The sequence below is a fragment of the Scyliorhinus torazame genome, chromosome 19 (genome assembly GCF_047496885.1).
Source record: "Scyliorhinus torazame isolate Kashiwa2021f chromosome 19, sScyTor2.1, whole genome shotgun sequence".
Classification (NCBI taxonomy): Eukaryota; Metazoa; Chordata; class Chondrichthyes; order Carcharhiniformes; family Scyliorhinidae; genus Scyliorhinus; species Scyliorhinus torazame.
In genome coordinates, this window is record NC_092725.1 from 87867623 (window position 1) to 87882145 (window position 14523).

The 14523-nt window shown below is 49.1% G+C and overlaps 1 protein-coding gene across 3 annotated transcripts in view; it reads right to left on the minus strand.

Moving 5' to 3' along the window:
* Positions 1–14523, minus strand: part of osbpl8 (oxysterol binding protein-like 8) — a 386181-nt gene that overhangs the window by 102827 nt on the left and 268831 nt on the right. For all 3 annotated transcript variants that reach the window (XM_072484706.1, XM_072484705.1, XM_072484707.1), the window contains 2 exons: positions 10731–10934; positions 2426–2510 (listed from right to left, as the gene is read on the minus strand). In XM_072484706.1, coding sequence (XP_072340807.1) covers positions 2426–2510; positions 10731–10934 — 289 coding nt within the window. The remainder of the gene's footprint in view (positions 1–2425; positions 2511–10730; positions 10935–14523) is intronic.

A 14523-nucleotide genomic window follows, 5' to 3' on the forward strand; every position in this document is an offset into this window, starting at 1 on the left:
GCAGTGGGGGGTGCTGGGGGAGTAAAAAGGGGGAAAAGTTGAACTATAATAATAATTAATAATCTTAATAATCTTTATTAGTGTCACAAGTAGGCATACATTAACACTGCAATGAATTTACTGTGAAAATCCCTTCGTCGCCACACTACGGCGCCTGTTCGGGTACACAGAGGGAGAATTCAGAATGTCCAATTCACCTAACAATCACGTCTTTCAGGACTTGTGGGAGGAAACCAGAGCACCCGGAGGAAACCATATACCATGTTTATTTTTGCACTATGCTGGTGCGTTGGGAGTGAGTTTTGGAATGAAATATTTTTTGTTTAAAAAGATCTATGAACAGCATATTTTGTACGTTCCCTTGGCTGCAGAAAAATACTTTTCATTGTACTTCGGTACATGTGACAATAAATATCAATCAATACACAGATCCTGATGTTGGTCTCTGCACTTTTATTGTAGTTATTTTGTTGCATCCACCATATTAGCTGTCCCACGGTCAGCCCACAAACCACACTGAGATTCTGGGAGGACATCAGCTATGATGTCTAGTAGATGGTTAAATAGAATCTATGCAAGTATAACAAGACAGTGCTCATGAACAAATTTACAGCTCCAAAACGCCTGCAGCAATTACGAAGGAATCTGTCTTAGAAAGTCGCTGTTCATGTTTATGATGTGATGTGCTGTGCTCGTAGCAGATCTGGTTGTGACACGCCCCTGTTCTCCACATGCCTGAAGCCGTGGTGTTCAGCTTCAGTGACGTGCATTTCGAACAGGCCAAAGAAAAATAGTCCCCGGATCACATTTTGATCACCACAATCCTTCAAAATTGGTCAATATTGTGACAGTATACCGTAATTCAAATGCAAGGCTTAGCTATGATCATGTATAGGGTCACAGGAGCCACAGGTTCAAAATTAACAAGAGGTCAGCTTACAATACTTTAAACTTTTTACCTCAAAACATTACTTTCAATCCTCAGCAAGGGAAAAACACATTAATCCTTCATCAAAAAGATGAAGGGAACAAATACCATTTTATAAGGTGACATCTTCAGTGGTGTTGTAAGAAGGTAATCAGCTAGTCGATGAATAGATATAAGGTATCCAGGAAAGTTAGAAGGGAAGGAAAGAGGGAGGACCGGCAGTATCGATTAAAGAGAAAATTGCAGAGCTGGAGAATGAAGATGTCCCAGAGGGACCATGGGGAGAACCCATTTGGCTGGAGCTAAAGAACAAAAATGGTGCAATTACATTGTTCAGTGTAGCCGATAGGCCACCAACAAGTGGGAAAGATATAAAGGACACCAGGCGGCATGGTGGACGGTGGTTAGCACTGCTGCCTCAGCGCCAGAGACCAGGGTTTGATTCCGACCTCGCGTGACTGTCTGTGTGGTTTGCACATTCTCCCGCGTCTGTGTGGGTTTGCTCCGGGTGCTCCGGTTTCCTCACACAGTCCAAAGATGTGCCGGTTCGGTGGATTGGCCATTATCAATTGTGCCTAGGTGGGGTTACAGGGTTAGGGTGGGAGATTAAGCCTGGGTAGGATGCTCTTTCGGGGGGGGTCGGTGGTGATTAGCTGGGCTGAATGACCTTCTTCTGCACTCTAGGGATTATATGATTCTATAACTAAATTAGCAAGCAAGCTACAGGGAGGGGCAAGGATTATAGAGTAATTATAATGAGGGAACTTCAATTATCCAAATATAGAGTGGGACAGTAGTAAAGGACGGAGAGAGGCAAGAGATGGTTGTGCGCGTCATGGAAATTTTCTGCAGCAGCATTTTCCAGCCCAATGGGAAACGATATATTGCTGGACCAAGTTCTTGGGAATGAGGTGGATAGAATGTCAGCAAGGGAGTGTTTAGGGGGCAATGATCATCGTACCAAAAGTTTAATTTGGCTATGGAATAGGACAATGAACAAAGCAGAATAGAAATAATTCACTAGGGAAAAGTCCATTTCAATTGGACTCTTTTCCTTGAAGAATAGGTCAAAAAGAGATTTGACAGACGTATTCAAAATAATGAGGGATCTGGAGAGAGTTGATAGGGAGAAACTGTTCCCATTGGTGGAAGGATTGAGAATTTAGGTTTACTGACAAAAGAAACAATGGTGACATGCCGGTAAACTTTCACATCTGCGAATAGGTCTGATCTGAGTAGTAATCCCAGAGTGTTGGTGGATTCTATTGAGACATTCAAAAAGTAATTGTATTGTGATCTGAAAAAGAAGCACACGCTGAATTATGGGGAGAAGGTGGGGATCAGCACTAGATGAATTGCTCTTTCAGAGAGTCAGAACAGATGGTGACAGGCGGAATGGCCTCCTTCTGTGCTGTCATCATTTTATGTTTCCGAACATACATTTGGTGCATTTAATAAAATTCTCTGATAATCCAACTTTTAACTCTAAATTCTTACCATCAGATTCCGAAGCAGCTCGAAAAATCAAGTAGCTACTGGGCAGTGGCTGAGTTATGGACCCAACAGTTTCACCTTTAGGCCCCTTTAAAACAAAGTTACATTCAGTGCAATACATGTTATGTTTTGAATATTATCTCCTTAATATGAAGAAATGTATGTCACATGTAATAAAAAAGGACTCTTTGTTACAACAAGGTAGATTACATAAAAAACTAAACAGGCGTTTAAAATTAGGAAAGGATAGAACAGGGAAGACAGATGCAGATTATTCCCTGCAGTTAAGGGGTCTTGATTGAAGGGCTATAGATGCAAGATTAATTCTAAGGTACTTCAAAGATGCCAGGTGAAACATGCGCACATAGAATTGAGAGTATGGACAATTCACTTCCAGAGTTGGTGGTTGGTTAAGGCAGAAACAAGGAACAGACTGGGTAAATACAACTGGAACTATATGTTTGCATAGAGGGAAAACACAAACACAGACTAGCTGGACCAAATGGCCTTTCTTTCCATATACAATTTTTTTGAACGATTTAAATGAACAGTGGTGTCGGTTGGGAGCTCAGTACATGGCTGGTGTCAGGTAAAGCGCAGAACTTGGTCACCATATGATATTTTGAAATGTTACAGCACAATGAAATAGAACATAGGAATGGAATAACTATGTAACCATCCTAATGTGCGGCGTAAAATCCCGCCCCGCCAACCGCGATATTCTCAGGCCCCCCCCCAAATCCCGTCGACGTGAATCGCGCCGCCTGAATTCTCCTCAGAATGGCGAGAACGCAATGGGCCCCGGGACCGCCCGAATTCTCCGGGCCGGATGGGCCGAAGTCCCGCCGACATGACCACGGGTCACGCCGGCGTAAATCGAAGCATCTATTTAATGGCGTCAACCAGTCGTGCTGGTTGACGCCAGCCAGCTCGGAGGTAGGGGTCGGCGTGGGGCGGCCACCGGAGAAGTGACGGCACGGCCGTAGTTGGTTTGGGAGGGGCGGGGTCGCAGGAGCCGTTGGAGTGTGCGTGCCGGGGAGGTGGGTTTGGGGATGGGCTGAGGAGGGCGAGAGGGGGAGGGGAGGGCGAGTGATGTAGAGGGTGCGTGCTGGGGAGGGTGCGTGCTGGGGAGGGTGTCCGCCTGGCCAGGTGCCAGCTTGCAACAGTCGGGACCATGCAGCCCATGGCACCTGGCTGCGGGTGGGGTGTATGGGCAATGATGACATGTTGTCTACCCCTCCCACCCCCTGCAGGCCGTTATGTTTGATCATCACCCAGTGATGTTGGCCGCCGTGGCGGGAGCCGCACTTCTACATGTTACCCTGGGGGAGCATGAGGAGGAGCGTGCCAGGGAGGCGGTGGAGGCTGCCGCAGAGGAGCATGCCGCAGAGAGCCAGGTGGCCCCACCCCCCCGACACCTGGCGCAGCCATGGATCTCAGGGGGTTGGCCATCCCTGTCTGGGCGACGCCGGCCAGCACCTGGGCAATGGCGCCGATGCCCTCAGCGATGGACTGCTGAGACTGGGCCACGGCGTTGAGCGCCTCTGCGATCTGCTGCTGGCTCTGGCTCATGGCTGCCTGTGAGAGGGCAGCCATGTCCTGGGCCACGGACGCCGCCTGCAAAGAAAGCCCCAGGCCTTGCATATTGCGACCCATGTCTGACACCGTCGCACCCATTGCCTCCACCGCGGATGCCACCCGTGCGGTTTCGGCCTGGGTGGCACGCATGACCGGCACCACTCCCTGCTCCTGCACGCGGGTGGATTCCTCCACCTGTGTCTGCAGCTGCAGTAAGCCGGCCGTCACCCCCTTCGATCGTCCCTTGGTCCGTGACTGCATCGGGTGTATGGGTGGGTGTGGTAACTCCAGGAACACGGGACCAGTCTGGGCAGCAGATGGTTGCTTGCACCGGGCTGCCCTCCGACAGCCCGGCCCCTCCTGCCTCAACCTGCTGTATCGGGACGGCTGTGTTATGCGCACCAGTTAGTGTCCCAGATGCCTCATTGCTAAAGTGCCCAACCGAGGTGAGTGTCTCTGCGATGGTGGAGGGTGTAGGAGATAGCAGTGGCGTAGTGCCGTGCTCCTCATCCGACCCGAAGACCAGGGTCTCCTGGAGTGGTGACTCCTGTCCATACGTCCCGTGTGTTGTGTCGTGTGCGCCGGTGTGTCGTGGGCGCCGGTGTGTCCTGGGCGCCGGGGTGTCCTGGGCGCCGGGGTGTGCTGGGCGCCGGGGTGTGCTGGGCGCCGGGGTGTGCTGGGCGCCGGGGTGTGCTGGGCGCCGGGGTGTGCTGGGCGCCGGGGTGTGCTGGGCGCCGGGGTGTGCTGGGCGCCGGGGTGTGCTGGGCGCCGGGGTGTGCTGGGCGCCGGGGTGTGCTGGGCGCCGGGGTGTGCTGGGCGCCGGGGTGTGCTGGGCGCCGGGGTGTGCTGGGCGCCGGGGTGTGCTGGGCGCCGGTGTGTGCTGGGCGCCGGTGTGTGCTGGGCGCCGGGGTGTGCTGGGCGCCGGGGTGTGCTGGGCGCCGGGGTGTGCTGGGCGCCGGGGTGTGCTGGGCGCCGGGGTGTCCTGGGCGCCGGGGTGTCCTGGGCGCCGGGGTGTCCTGGGCGCCGGGGTGTCCTGGGCGCCGGGGTGTCCTGGGCGCCGGGGTGTCCTGGGCGCCGGGGTGTCCTGGGCGCCGGGGTGTCCTGGGCGCCGGGGTGTCCTGGGCGCCGGGGTGTCCTGGGCGCCGGGGTGTCCTGGGCGCCGGGGTGTCCTGGGCGCCGGGGTGTCCTGGGCGCCGGGGTGTCCTGGGCGCCGGGGTGTCCTGGGCGCCGGGGTGTCCTGGGCGCCGGGGTGTCCTGGGCGCCGGGGTGTCCTGGGCGCCGGGGTGTCCTGGGCGCCGGGGTGTCCTGGGCGCCGGGGTGTCCTAAGCGCCGGGGTGTCCTGGGCGCCGGGGTGTCCTGGGGGCCGGGGTGTCCTGGGCGCCGGGGTGTCCTGGGCGCCGGGGTGTCCTGGGCGCCGGGGTGTCCTGGGCGCCGGGGTGTCCTGGGCGCCGGGGTGTCCTGGGCGCCGGTGTGTCCTGGGCACCGGTGTGTCCTGGGCACCGGTGTGTCCTGGGCACCGGTGTGTCCTGGGCACCGGTGTGTCCTGGGCACCGGTGTGTCCTGGGCGCCGGTGTGTCCTGAATGTGGGCACTCGCACTAGATGGGGGCTGCGTCCGCCTGGCGCTCTAGGTCTGTCTTTGGTTCCTGGCCACCCTGGAACGTCTGGCGGGTGTTGTATGCCTGATGGGCCGGGTCTGTCCCTGTCTCGTGGCCGCCCTGGAACGTACTGGGGGCGGTCGGTATCCGCGGGGACGGGTGAGCCGACGTTTGGTCCTGCAATACACAATACAGCATGCATGGTTAGACATGCAGACGGGGATAGGGGGAGGAGGGCTATGGGGGAAGGGGGCCATAGGGGAAGGGGGGGCTATGGGGGAAGGGGGGGCTATGGGGGAAGGGGGGCTATGGGGGAAGGGGGGGCATGGCGGAAGGAGGGGCATGGCGGAAGGGGGGGCATGGCGGAAGGGGGGGCATGGCGGAAGGGGGGGCATGGGGGAAGGGGGGCATGGGGGAAGGGGGGCATGGGGGAAGGGGGGCATGGGGGAAGGGGGGGCATGGGGGAAGGGGGGGCATGGGGGAAGGGGGGGCATGGGGGAAGGGGGGGCATGGGGAAGGGGGGGCATGGGGAAGGGGGGGCATGGGGGACGTGGGGGAAGTGGGGACATGGGGGAAGTGGGGACATGAGGGAAGGGGGGACATGAGGGAAGGGGGGACATGAGGGAAGGGGGGACATGAGGGAAGGGGGGACATGAGGGAAGGGAGGACATGGGGGAAGGGGTGACATGAGGGAAGGGGGGACATGAGGGAAGGGGGGACATGGGGGAAGGGGGGACATGGGGGAAGGGGGGACATGGGGGAAGGGGGGATACGGGGGAAGGTGGGATACATGGGGGACAGGGGATATGGGGGATGGGGGGATATGGGAAAAGGGGGGACATGGGGGAAGAGGGGTTATGGGAAAAGGGACGTTATGGGAAAAGGGGGGATGATGGCAAAAGTGGGGATATGGGGAAAGGGGATATGGGGAAAGGGGATATGGGGAAAGGGGATATGGGGAAGGGGGATATGGAGCATATGGGGGAAGGGAGCATATGGGGGAAGGGGGCATATGGGGGAAGGGGGCATATGGGGGAAGGGGGCATATGGGGGAAGGGGGCATATGGGGGAAGGGGGCATATGGGGGAAGGGGGCATATGGGGGAAGGGGGCATATGGGGGAAGGGGGCATATGGGGGAAGGGGGCATATGGGGGAAGGGGGCATATGGGGGAAGGGGGCATATGGGGGAAGGGGGCATATGGGGGAAGGGGGGGGATGGGGAAAGGGGGGGGATGGGGAAAGGGGGGGATGGGGAAAGGGGGGGATGGGGGAAGGGGGGCAGGCAGTGGGGGGCAGGCAGTGGGGAGACTCACTTTGTGGTGTGCCCCTGACCTCTGCATCCGCAAACTCCCGGTCCTCGGGTCCGCCTGCAAGGTCCAGGGCCCTCCGTTCATGAGTGGTCGCAGTTCGGGTGGACCTCCTCCGGTCCTCTCATGCTCCCGGTTGTTGTGAGCATGCTTCTCCCGTGGGGGGCGGGAGGGTGGCAGGGATAAAGGGCAACAGTGTTAGGCAGACATATACATGCGGACCAGCGGTTGTGTGTATGTTGGCAGAGGTTCACAACCCATCCTGCCACTGCAGCCTGCATGGATGGGTGCAGCCATGTCCGTTGCACCTAGGGCTGTGCCGCGCATCGGGGGTTGGGGGGTGGTAGTACCCACCCTGGCTGCCCTGACAAGGTCATTGACCTTCTTGTGACACTGGACGCCTGTTCTTGCTGTTACGGCCACAGCACTGATGGCCTCTGCCACCTCCCTCCACAGGTGCCGGCTGAGGCGTGGTGCGACACTGCGGCGGGCAGCCATTTTGCCAGGTCTCCGGGGGGTCTGTCTTTTGTGCTGCGACGCCACGTGGCGTCAATGACACCGCGCGCGTCCGTGACGGGTGACGCCATCACGAATGGCGTCACACCGCTGCTAGCCTATTCCCGGCCGGAGAATTCGCGACGTTCCAGGGGGGCCCGACGCCAGAGTGTTTCGTGCCGTTTTTGGCACCGGCGTCGGGCCATCGCGTCGATTCACAGAGAATCCCGCCCAATATACAAATATAAACTAGATTACTTTGTAAAGTCATTTTTTTTGTGCTTTTCAAAATGGACAACTGCTGAGCTGATCAGATGTTTCTAGCTGGTCACTGAAACATATAAATATAAAAACCAGGAGAAAGCGCGCTCATTAACCCGCTCTGTGCCTGCTCCGCCATTCAACATGGTCATGGCTGATCCTGGATCTCAATACCATATTCTGACTTTCTGCCCATTCCCCTTGATGCCATTAAAATCTAAAAAAATATTTATCTCTCTAAAATTAATTCAGTAACTTGGCCTCCACAGCCTTCTGCGGTGAGTGAAGATATTTTTCTTCATCTCTAAATGGTGTACTCCTTATCCTGAGACAATGTCACCTTGTTCTAGATTCCCCAACCAGGAAAAACATACTCCCGGCATCTAGTCTGTCCAGCTCTGTTAGAATTTTATATGCTTCAATTACATCTCCCCTCGACTTTCTTAACTCTAGTGAATACAGGCCCAATCTCAACAATCTCTCCTCAAAGGACAGTTCCGCCAACCTTGGTAGCAGCCTAGTGAAATTCCGCTGCACTCACTCTGTGGCAAGTATATTCTTTCTGAGGCAGGGAGACCAAAACTGCACACAATACTCCAGGTGTGGTCTCACCAAGGCCCTGTGTAAGTGCAGTAAGACATCTCTACTTCTGAACTCAAATCCTCTTGCAATGAAGGTCAACATACCATTTACTTTACTAATTGCTTGCTGCATCTGCATCACCACTTTTATTGACTGGTATACAAAGACACCCAGGTCCCTTTGTACATCAACACTTCCCAATCAATATATCACCATTTGAATGATATTCTTCCTTACTTTTTTTCATGCCGAAGTGTATAACTACACATTTAGCCGCAGTGTATTGCATCTGCCATGTGTTTATCCACTCACTCAACTTGTTGAAACCTCCTTAAAGCCTCCTTGCATCCTCGTCATAACACAATTCTTCCCAGTTTTGTGTCATCAACAAACTTGGAAATGTTACATTTGGTTCCTTCATCCAGGTAAATTAGATATATCATGAACAGCTGGGGCCCAAGCACTGATCCCTGCAGCCAAGTCACTGCCTGCCAGTCAGAAAGGATCCATTTATTCCCACACTCTATTTCCTGTATTCAACCAATTTTCAATCAATACTAATACATTATTCCCAATCCCATGATTTTTAATTTTGTCCAAAATCCTCTTATGAGGGATCTCATTAAAAACCTTCTGAAAGTCCAAATACACCACCATCCAGTGGCTCTCCCTTCTCTATTCTACTAGTTACATCCTCGGAAACCCCCATTTGTTAAGCATGACTTGCCTTTCATAAATACATGCTGGCTTTGTCCAATCCTGCTACTGCTTTGCAAATGCTTTGTTGTCATGTTTTTTATAATATACTCCTGTATCTTCCCCACTACTGATGTTAGGCTAACTGGTCCATAGTTCTCCTTTTTTACCTTCTCCATCCCTTTTCAAATTGTTTTCCACCCTCCAATCTGTAGGAATTGTTCCAGTCTATACAATTTTGGCAGATGACCAACAGTATAGCCAATATTTCTAGGGCCACGTCCTTTAATAATCTGAGATGTAGATTAACAAGACCTGGTGATTTGTCAGCCTTTAACCCCATTAATGTCCCTAGCATCATTTTCTTACTAATAGTGATTTCCTTCAATTCCGCCCTCTCACTAGACCCTTGGTTTCCTAACATTTCTGGACACTGCATCCAGCAGTTTCAAAGTTAGCAAATACTCTTGGCCTAGCATAAACATTCCAACTCAGTTAACACACAGGCCCCTCAGACAAATGGCCTGCTCCATCCAACTTTGAACAAAGACAGCCTTCGCAGACCCTAATTTCCCATAATGGGGCTCATGGCCTCAGCATTTACTGTTCTAACACAATGGTTTCATTGAATCATGGAATTGCACAGTGCAGAACAGCCTATTTGGCCCATTGAGTCTGCACTGACCCTCCAAAAGAGCATCCTACCTCGGGCTACTCCCCCATCCACCCCACCCTAGCCTCATAACCCCGTAACCTAACCTGCACATCGCAAGTCACTGAGGGGCAATTTAGCATGGCCAATCCACCTAACCTGCATATCTTTGGACTGTGGGAAGAAACTGGATCAGCTGGAGACAACCGACAGAAATATGGGAGAACGTACAAACTCCACAGTCACCCAATGCTGGAATTAAACCCAGATACCTGGCACTGTGAAGCAGCAGTGCTAACCACTGTGCCACCCTACAACAAGAGAGCCTCATTTAACGACCCAAAACCAGTGTTTCTAAAACAAAAGGAACCCTGGCTCTAATTAAACACCTCCGGATTCCAGCCACCCTTTGTCCAACATTAAGAAGCTATGTCACATGACCTCATCCAAGTTGCACTGTAATATTGTCTGGTGGAATTGAACTCAGACGGTTACGGTCTGATCTTCAACAAGAATACAACTCCAGGCAACAGCCAGTGCTTTCAACCATCAAGCCGGTGGCAGCAGAAGGAACGCTGACGTTCATCAAACCTGCCAACTGCTGGAACTTTGAAACTTGTGCCTCCCAGATTAACTCCCTCTATGAGCCACCACTCATCATGGATGCCTCACTGTGGAAAGATGGAACACTCTACAATCAGCCACCTTTCCGTCTAAAGAGATATTCCAATTGACTTCAGATACTGGACACATGTAAAACCCTAACTTGTATTTTATTGTGATCATGCCCTGAAGCCTCTTCCTTTTTGCTTATTTCCCCATTTATTGTGACACAAATAAAGGTATGCGATAAAAATCCTAGGTTCAATGAGTTGTTTTTTAAAATATTAAAATATAAAACTAAGACACCGTAGAGAGCACAAACACAAAAGAAAGTCCAACAATTAATTTACACAAGAAAAAAAAAAATCATAAACCTATTAAATCCATTTTCCAAGTGATAGCACTTGCACAAATAAAACACAGTAAAGTCTCAAGACCAAATTTTGCAAACTTTGGAGTTCAACTCCAAAAGCATCTTGCACATCCAAGACCAGTCTCCAGTTTTCCTATCGAAAGGAAAAAGCTAGTTTCACAAACCTTTACAGCCCAAATGGACTGTTCCAAGGGGTGGAAGACTTTAAAACAGAAGCCATCTTTCTTTGATGGCCGCTCAATGAGTTCACAGGCATTCAGAAGCACTGTTCCCACCCACTGGCCATTCTTTGGGGTTTTGTAGATCAACAACATTCCAGGTTTCAGAACACACCACAGCTTTGTCCAACCTTTTAAAGTTCCACGAATCTGATAAATATAAAGTATATTTGTGTTCAATTAAAGAGATCAGATGTTTAAAACCACAATTCTCCAGAGAAATCGGAGTCAATGTACAAATCATGTTGTACTGATCATCACAAAGACAAACACCAGTTTTCATGGATTTAAAAGAACATAACAATAGTTTGTCCTGAAGTTGAAAACATATCAACATGCTTTACAGATGATAGGTCAAGGTTGGCAAGGAGACTTGATAAGCATACAGTGAGGTCCTTCCATATTAAAAATGGCCATAATTCACAATGCTGCTCTCGAGTTATCTAGTCTGTTTTGCAAGCGATATCGGTCACACCCAGCTGGACGTGGTATGACAGTGGCCATAAAAACAAAAACTAGAAAACTTATACCAGAAAACCTGTGAAAAAACCATTTATATTCAATTCAGATAGAATTCATGAGAATGAATCATGAATTAGATATTTGGAACAATATTTAATCTTTCATGGGAGGGGTAAAGAAAATAGGTAACAGTACTAACTTGTGATGGGTGAAGAAAATAGGTAACAGTATTAACTTGTGGTGGAGAAAATTGTCATTTTTGCTGCTGAAAATTATATTTTGTACCTATAAATGCATCTTATATACGCAACCCTTTAAAAAAAATACAGACTTTAAATGTCAACTCTCTTTCGCTCTGCACAGGTGATGCCCAGACCGGCTGGGTTTCACCAGCATTGAATATTTGGCTTCCATGAAATAAATGTCACATGGGTCCATCACATATATTCCAAATGTTTCACTCATCACTCTCAATTAAACACCCACATCAAAGCTATGCTGTGATGACACCAAAAAGTTACTTAACTGTCTTCCAAGTGTAACTTATATTTTTATAAATCGTTCCCAATACTAAATGAAATGTCCATAATCTGTTATTGTGCCTGATAATGTATGTGTATTTTTAAAACAGGCTGTGTATATAACATGCATTTATAGGTACAGAATGTAATTTCAACAGCAAGAATTACAACTCTCAATATCACAGGTTAATACTGTTACCCGTTTTCTTTTTCCTCTCTTCAAAATTAATGCCAGCTGGAGTATTGTAACAGACATAACTGCGATCCAATACTTCACAAAAGTGACTATTCCATGCGTGCATGTAGACAGTTTTGAGAAGTTATATGACATGGAGTTCATCAGAATACTATTCGATGGGATTCACTTGACAGCAGCCAATTATGATGTTTACTGAAACTATCCCATCTACTCATACATTCAAGTCCAACATCCTTGCTTCCTTACACAGTCTCATGAATGTATAATGGTAAGTAAACCAAATGCATACAAGATTCTGAGCAACAGGTTGCAGCCACTGGATGCTCTAGATTACAATAAAATTTGAATATCCCTGTAATGTAACTCCATGGACACGAGCACTACCCTAACATTATTTGGATCATCAACTATAGTCCCGCCGAAACATGCGGGGCACTTAAGACCAGCAGCGCGGATTCAATTCCCATTCCAGCCTCCCCGAACAGGCGCCGGAATGTGGCGACTAGGGGCTTTTCACAATAACTTCATTGAAGCCTACTTGTGACAATAAGTGATTATTATTACGTTCTTAAAGAAAATTTGCATTTACTTTTAAATGGGGATTCAAACAACCTGCAAATAGAAATTTCAACAATTTTGTGTTCCTCTTACAACTGGCTGCATACATTCTTAAAGATTTCTAAAACATTGCAAACATTTGCAAATCTGCTTATGTTTCCAAATACCAGATATGGATTCAGTGAAAGCGATGTATCAATTATCTGTGGACTGTGAAACTGAGAGATACATTAGAGCAAAGAAATGGATGAAAAAGACAGAACTGTAAACAGAGGAAAATAAATTAATTAATGACTTCATTTAAAAGCGAGGAAAATCACTTGCACACAATCCGCCTTCTGGATAGTGACACAAACGTCAGTGAGATGGTGGAACTGCTTTAGTACAGATGTGTTGACTCATCAACAGCAAGCTCTGTGGTCCATAATGCATACTCATTAAGATGAAAGCAAAATACTGTGCATGCTGGAAATCTGAAATCAAAACTGAAAATGCTGGAAAATCTCAGCAGGTCTGGCAACATTGTGGAGACAGTAAAAAGAGTTAATGTTTCAAGTCGATATGACTCTTTTTCGGAGCTGAAGAGAGAGAGAAATGTGATAGATTTTAAACTGTATAAGAAATGTTATAGATGCTCTTTCTTTAGAAGAATCTTCCTGTGTTGGCACAGAAAAGGAACATTGCAGATTGATTCAGTGACAAATTAAGGAATGAGAATTATGGCTTTGTCATTTATAATTTCAGTACCTCAGTAACTTTATTGCTGTCAGAAACATCAGTATTAGAACAGAAAACAATATACCTGGGAGACAGGAATTTCTGTGAATTATCTTGAAAGTTAAGAATTAAAAATTAAATGCACCCATGTATCTGTTGCCCTTGTTCTTCGAGGTGGTAATGATTGCAGATTTGGAAGAACATTGGTGAATTGCTGCTGTACATTTTGTATATGGTACACATTTTTGCCACTGTGCGTTGGTGGTAGTGATTGAATGTTTAAGATCGTGGATGGAATGTTGATCAAGTGGGCAGCTTTGTCCTTGATGATGCTGAGTTTCTTTTTTTAAAATAAAATTTAGAGTACCCACTTAATTTTTTTCAATTAAGGGACAATTTAGCGTGGCCAATCCCCCTCGCTTGCACATTTTTTTTTGGGTTGTGGGGGCGAAACCCACGCAAACACAGGGAGAAAGTGCAAACTCCACACGGGCAGTGACCCAGAGATGGGATCGAATCTGGGACCTCGGCGCCTTGAGGCCGCAGTGTGGTGCTGAGCTTCTCGAGTGATTTTTAAGCTATACGCATCCTGGCAAGTGCAGAGTATTCCAACACACTCCTGACTATGCCTTTTAGATGGTGGGCAGGCTTTGGGTAGTTAGGAGGTGAATTACCCACCAGGGCTCCAAGCCTCGAGCTGCTCTTGTAGCCACAGTATATATATGGCTAGTCCATTCAGTTTCTGGCCAATGGTAACACCACAAGGTGAGGGATCCAGCATTGGTAATGCCATTGTAGACTAAGGAGAGATGATTAGATTTTCTTCTGTTGGTGATGGTCATTATCTGACAAGTCTTGAGGGAATGTCACTTGCCAGGTGCCACAGATTCAGACATTTACAGTACAGGAGGCGGCCATTAGGCCTATTGTGTCCATGCTAGTCAAAAAGATCTGACTGCACTAATCCCATTTTCCAGTGCCCGTAGCGCTGGAGGTGATGATAGTTGTGATGAATGTAGGTATTTCAGATATCTTGTATTATATGTATTTGGTGCAGTGAAGGTTAAAAGCCTGGGTCAGTATATGGATGCTGCAGTAATATTTTTAAAAATCCTGGCTTGAAAGACAGCCAGGCGTTGTGGCTACAAAAGAGATAATTAAAGCATCGTAAAAGTTGGGCTAATGGAATTTTGTTTATACAAAGGAGGTTCCATGGGGAGTAAATAATTGGAGATATTGTGTTTGGCCTGAGTAAGATGATGTAGTTAATGGAAGGTGCCAG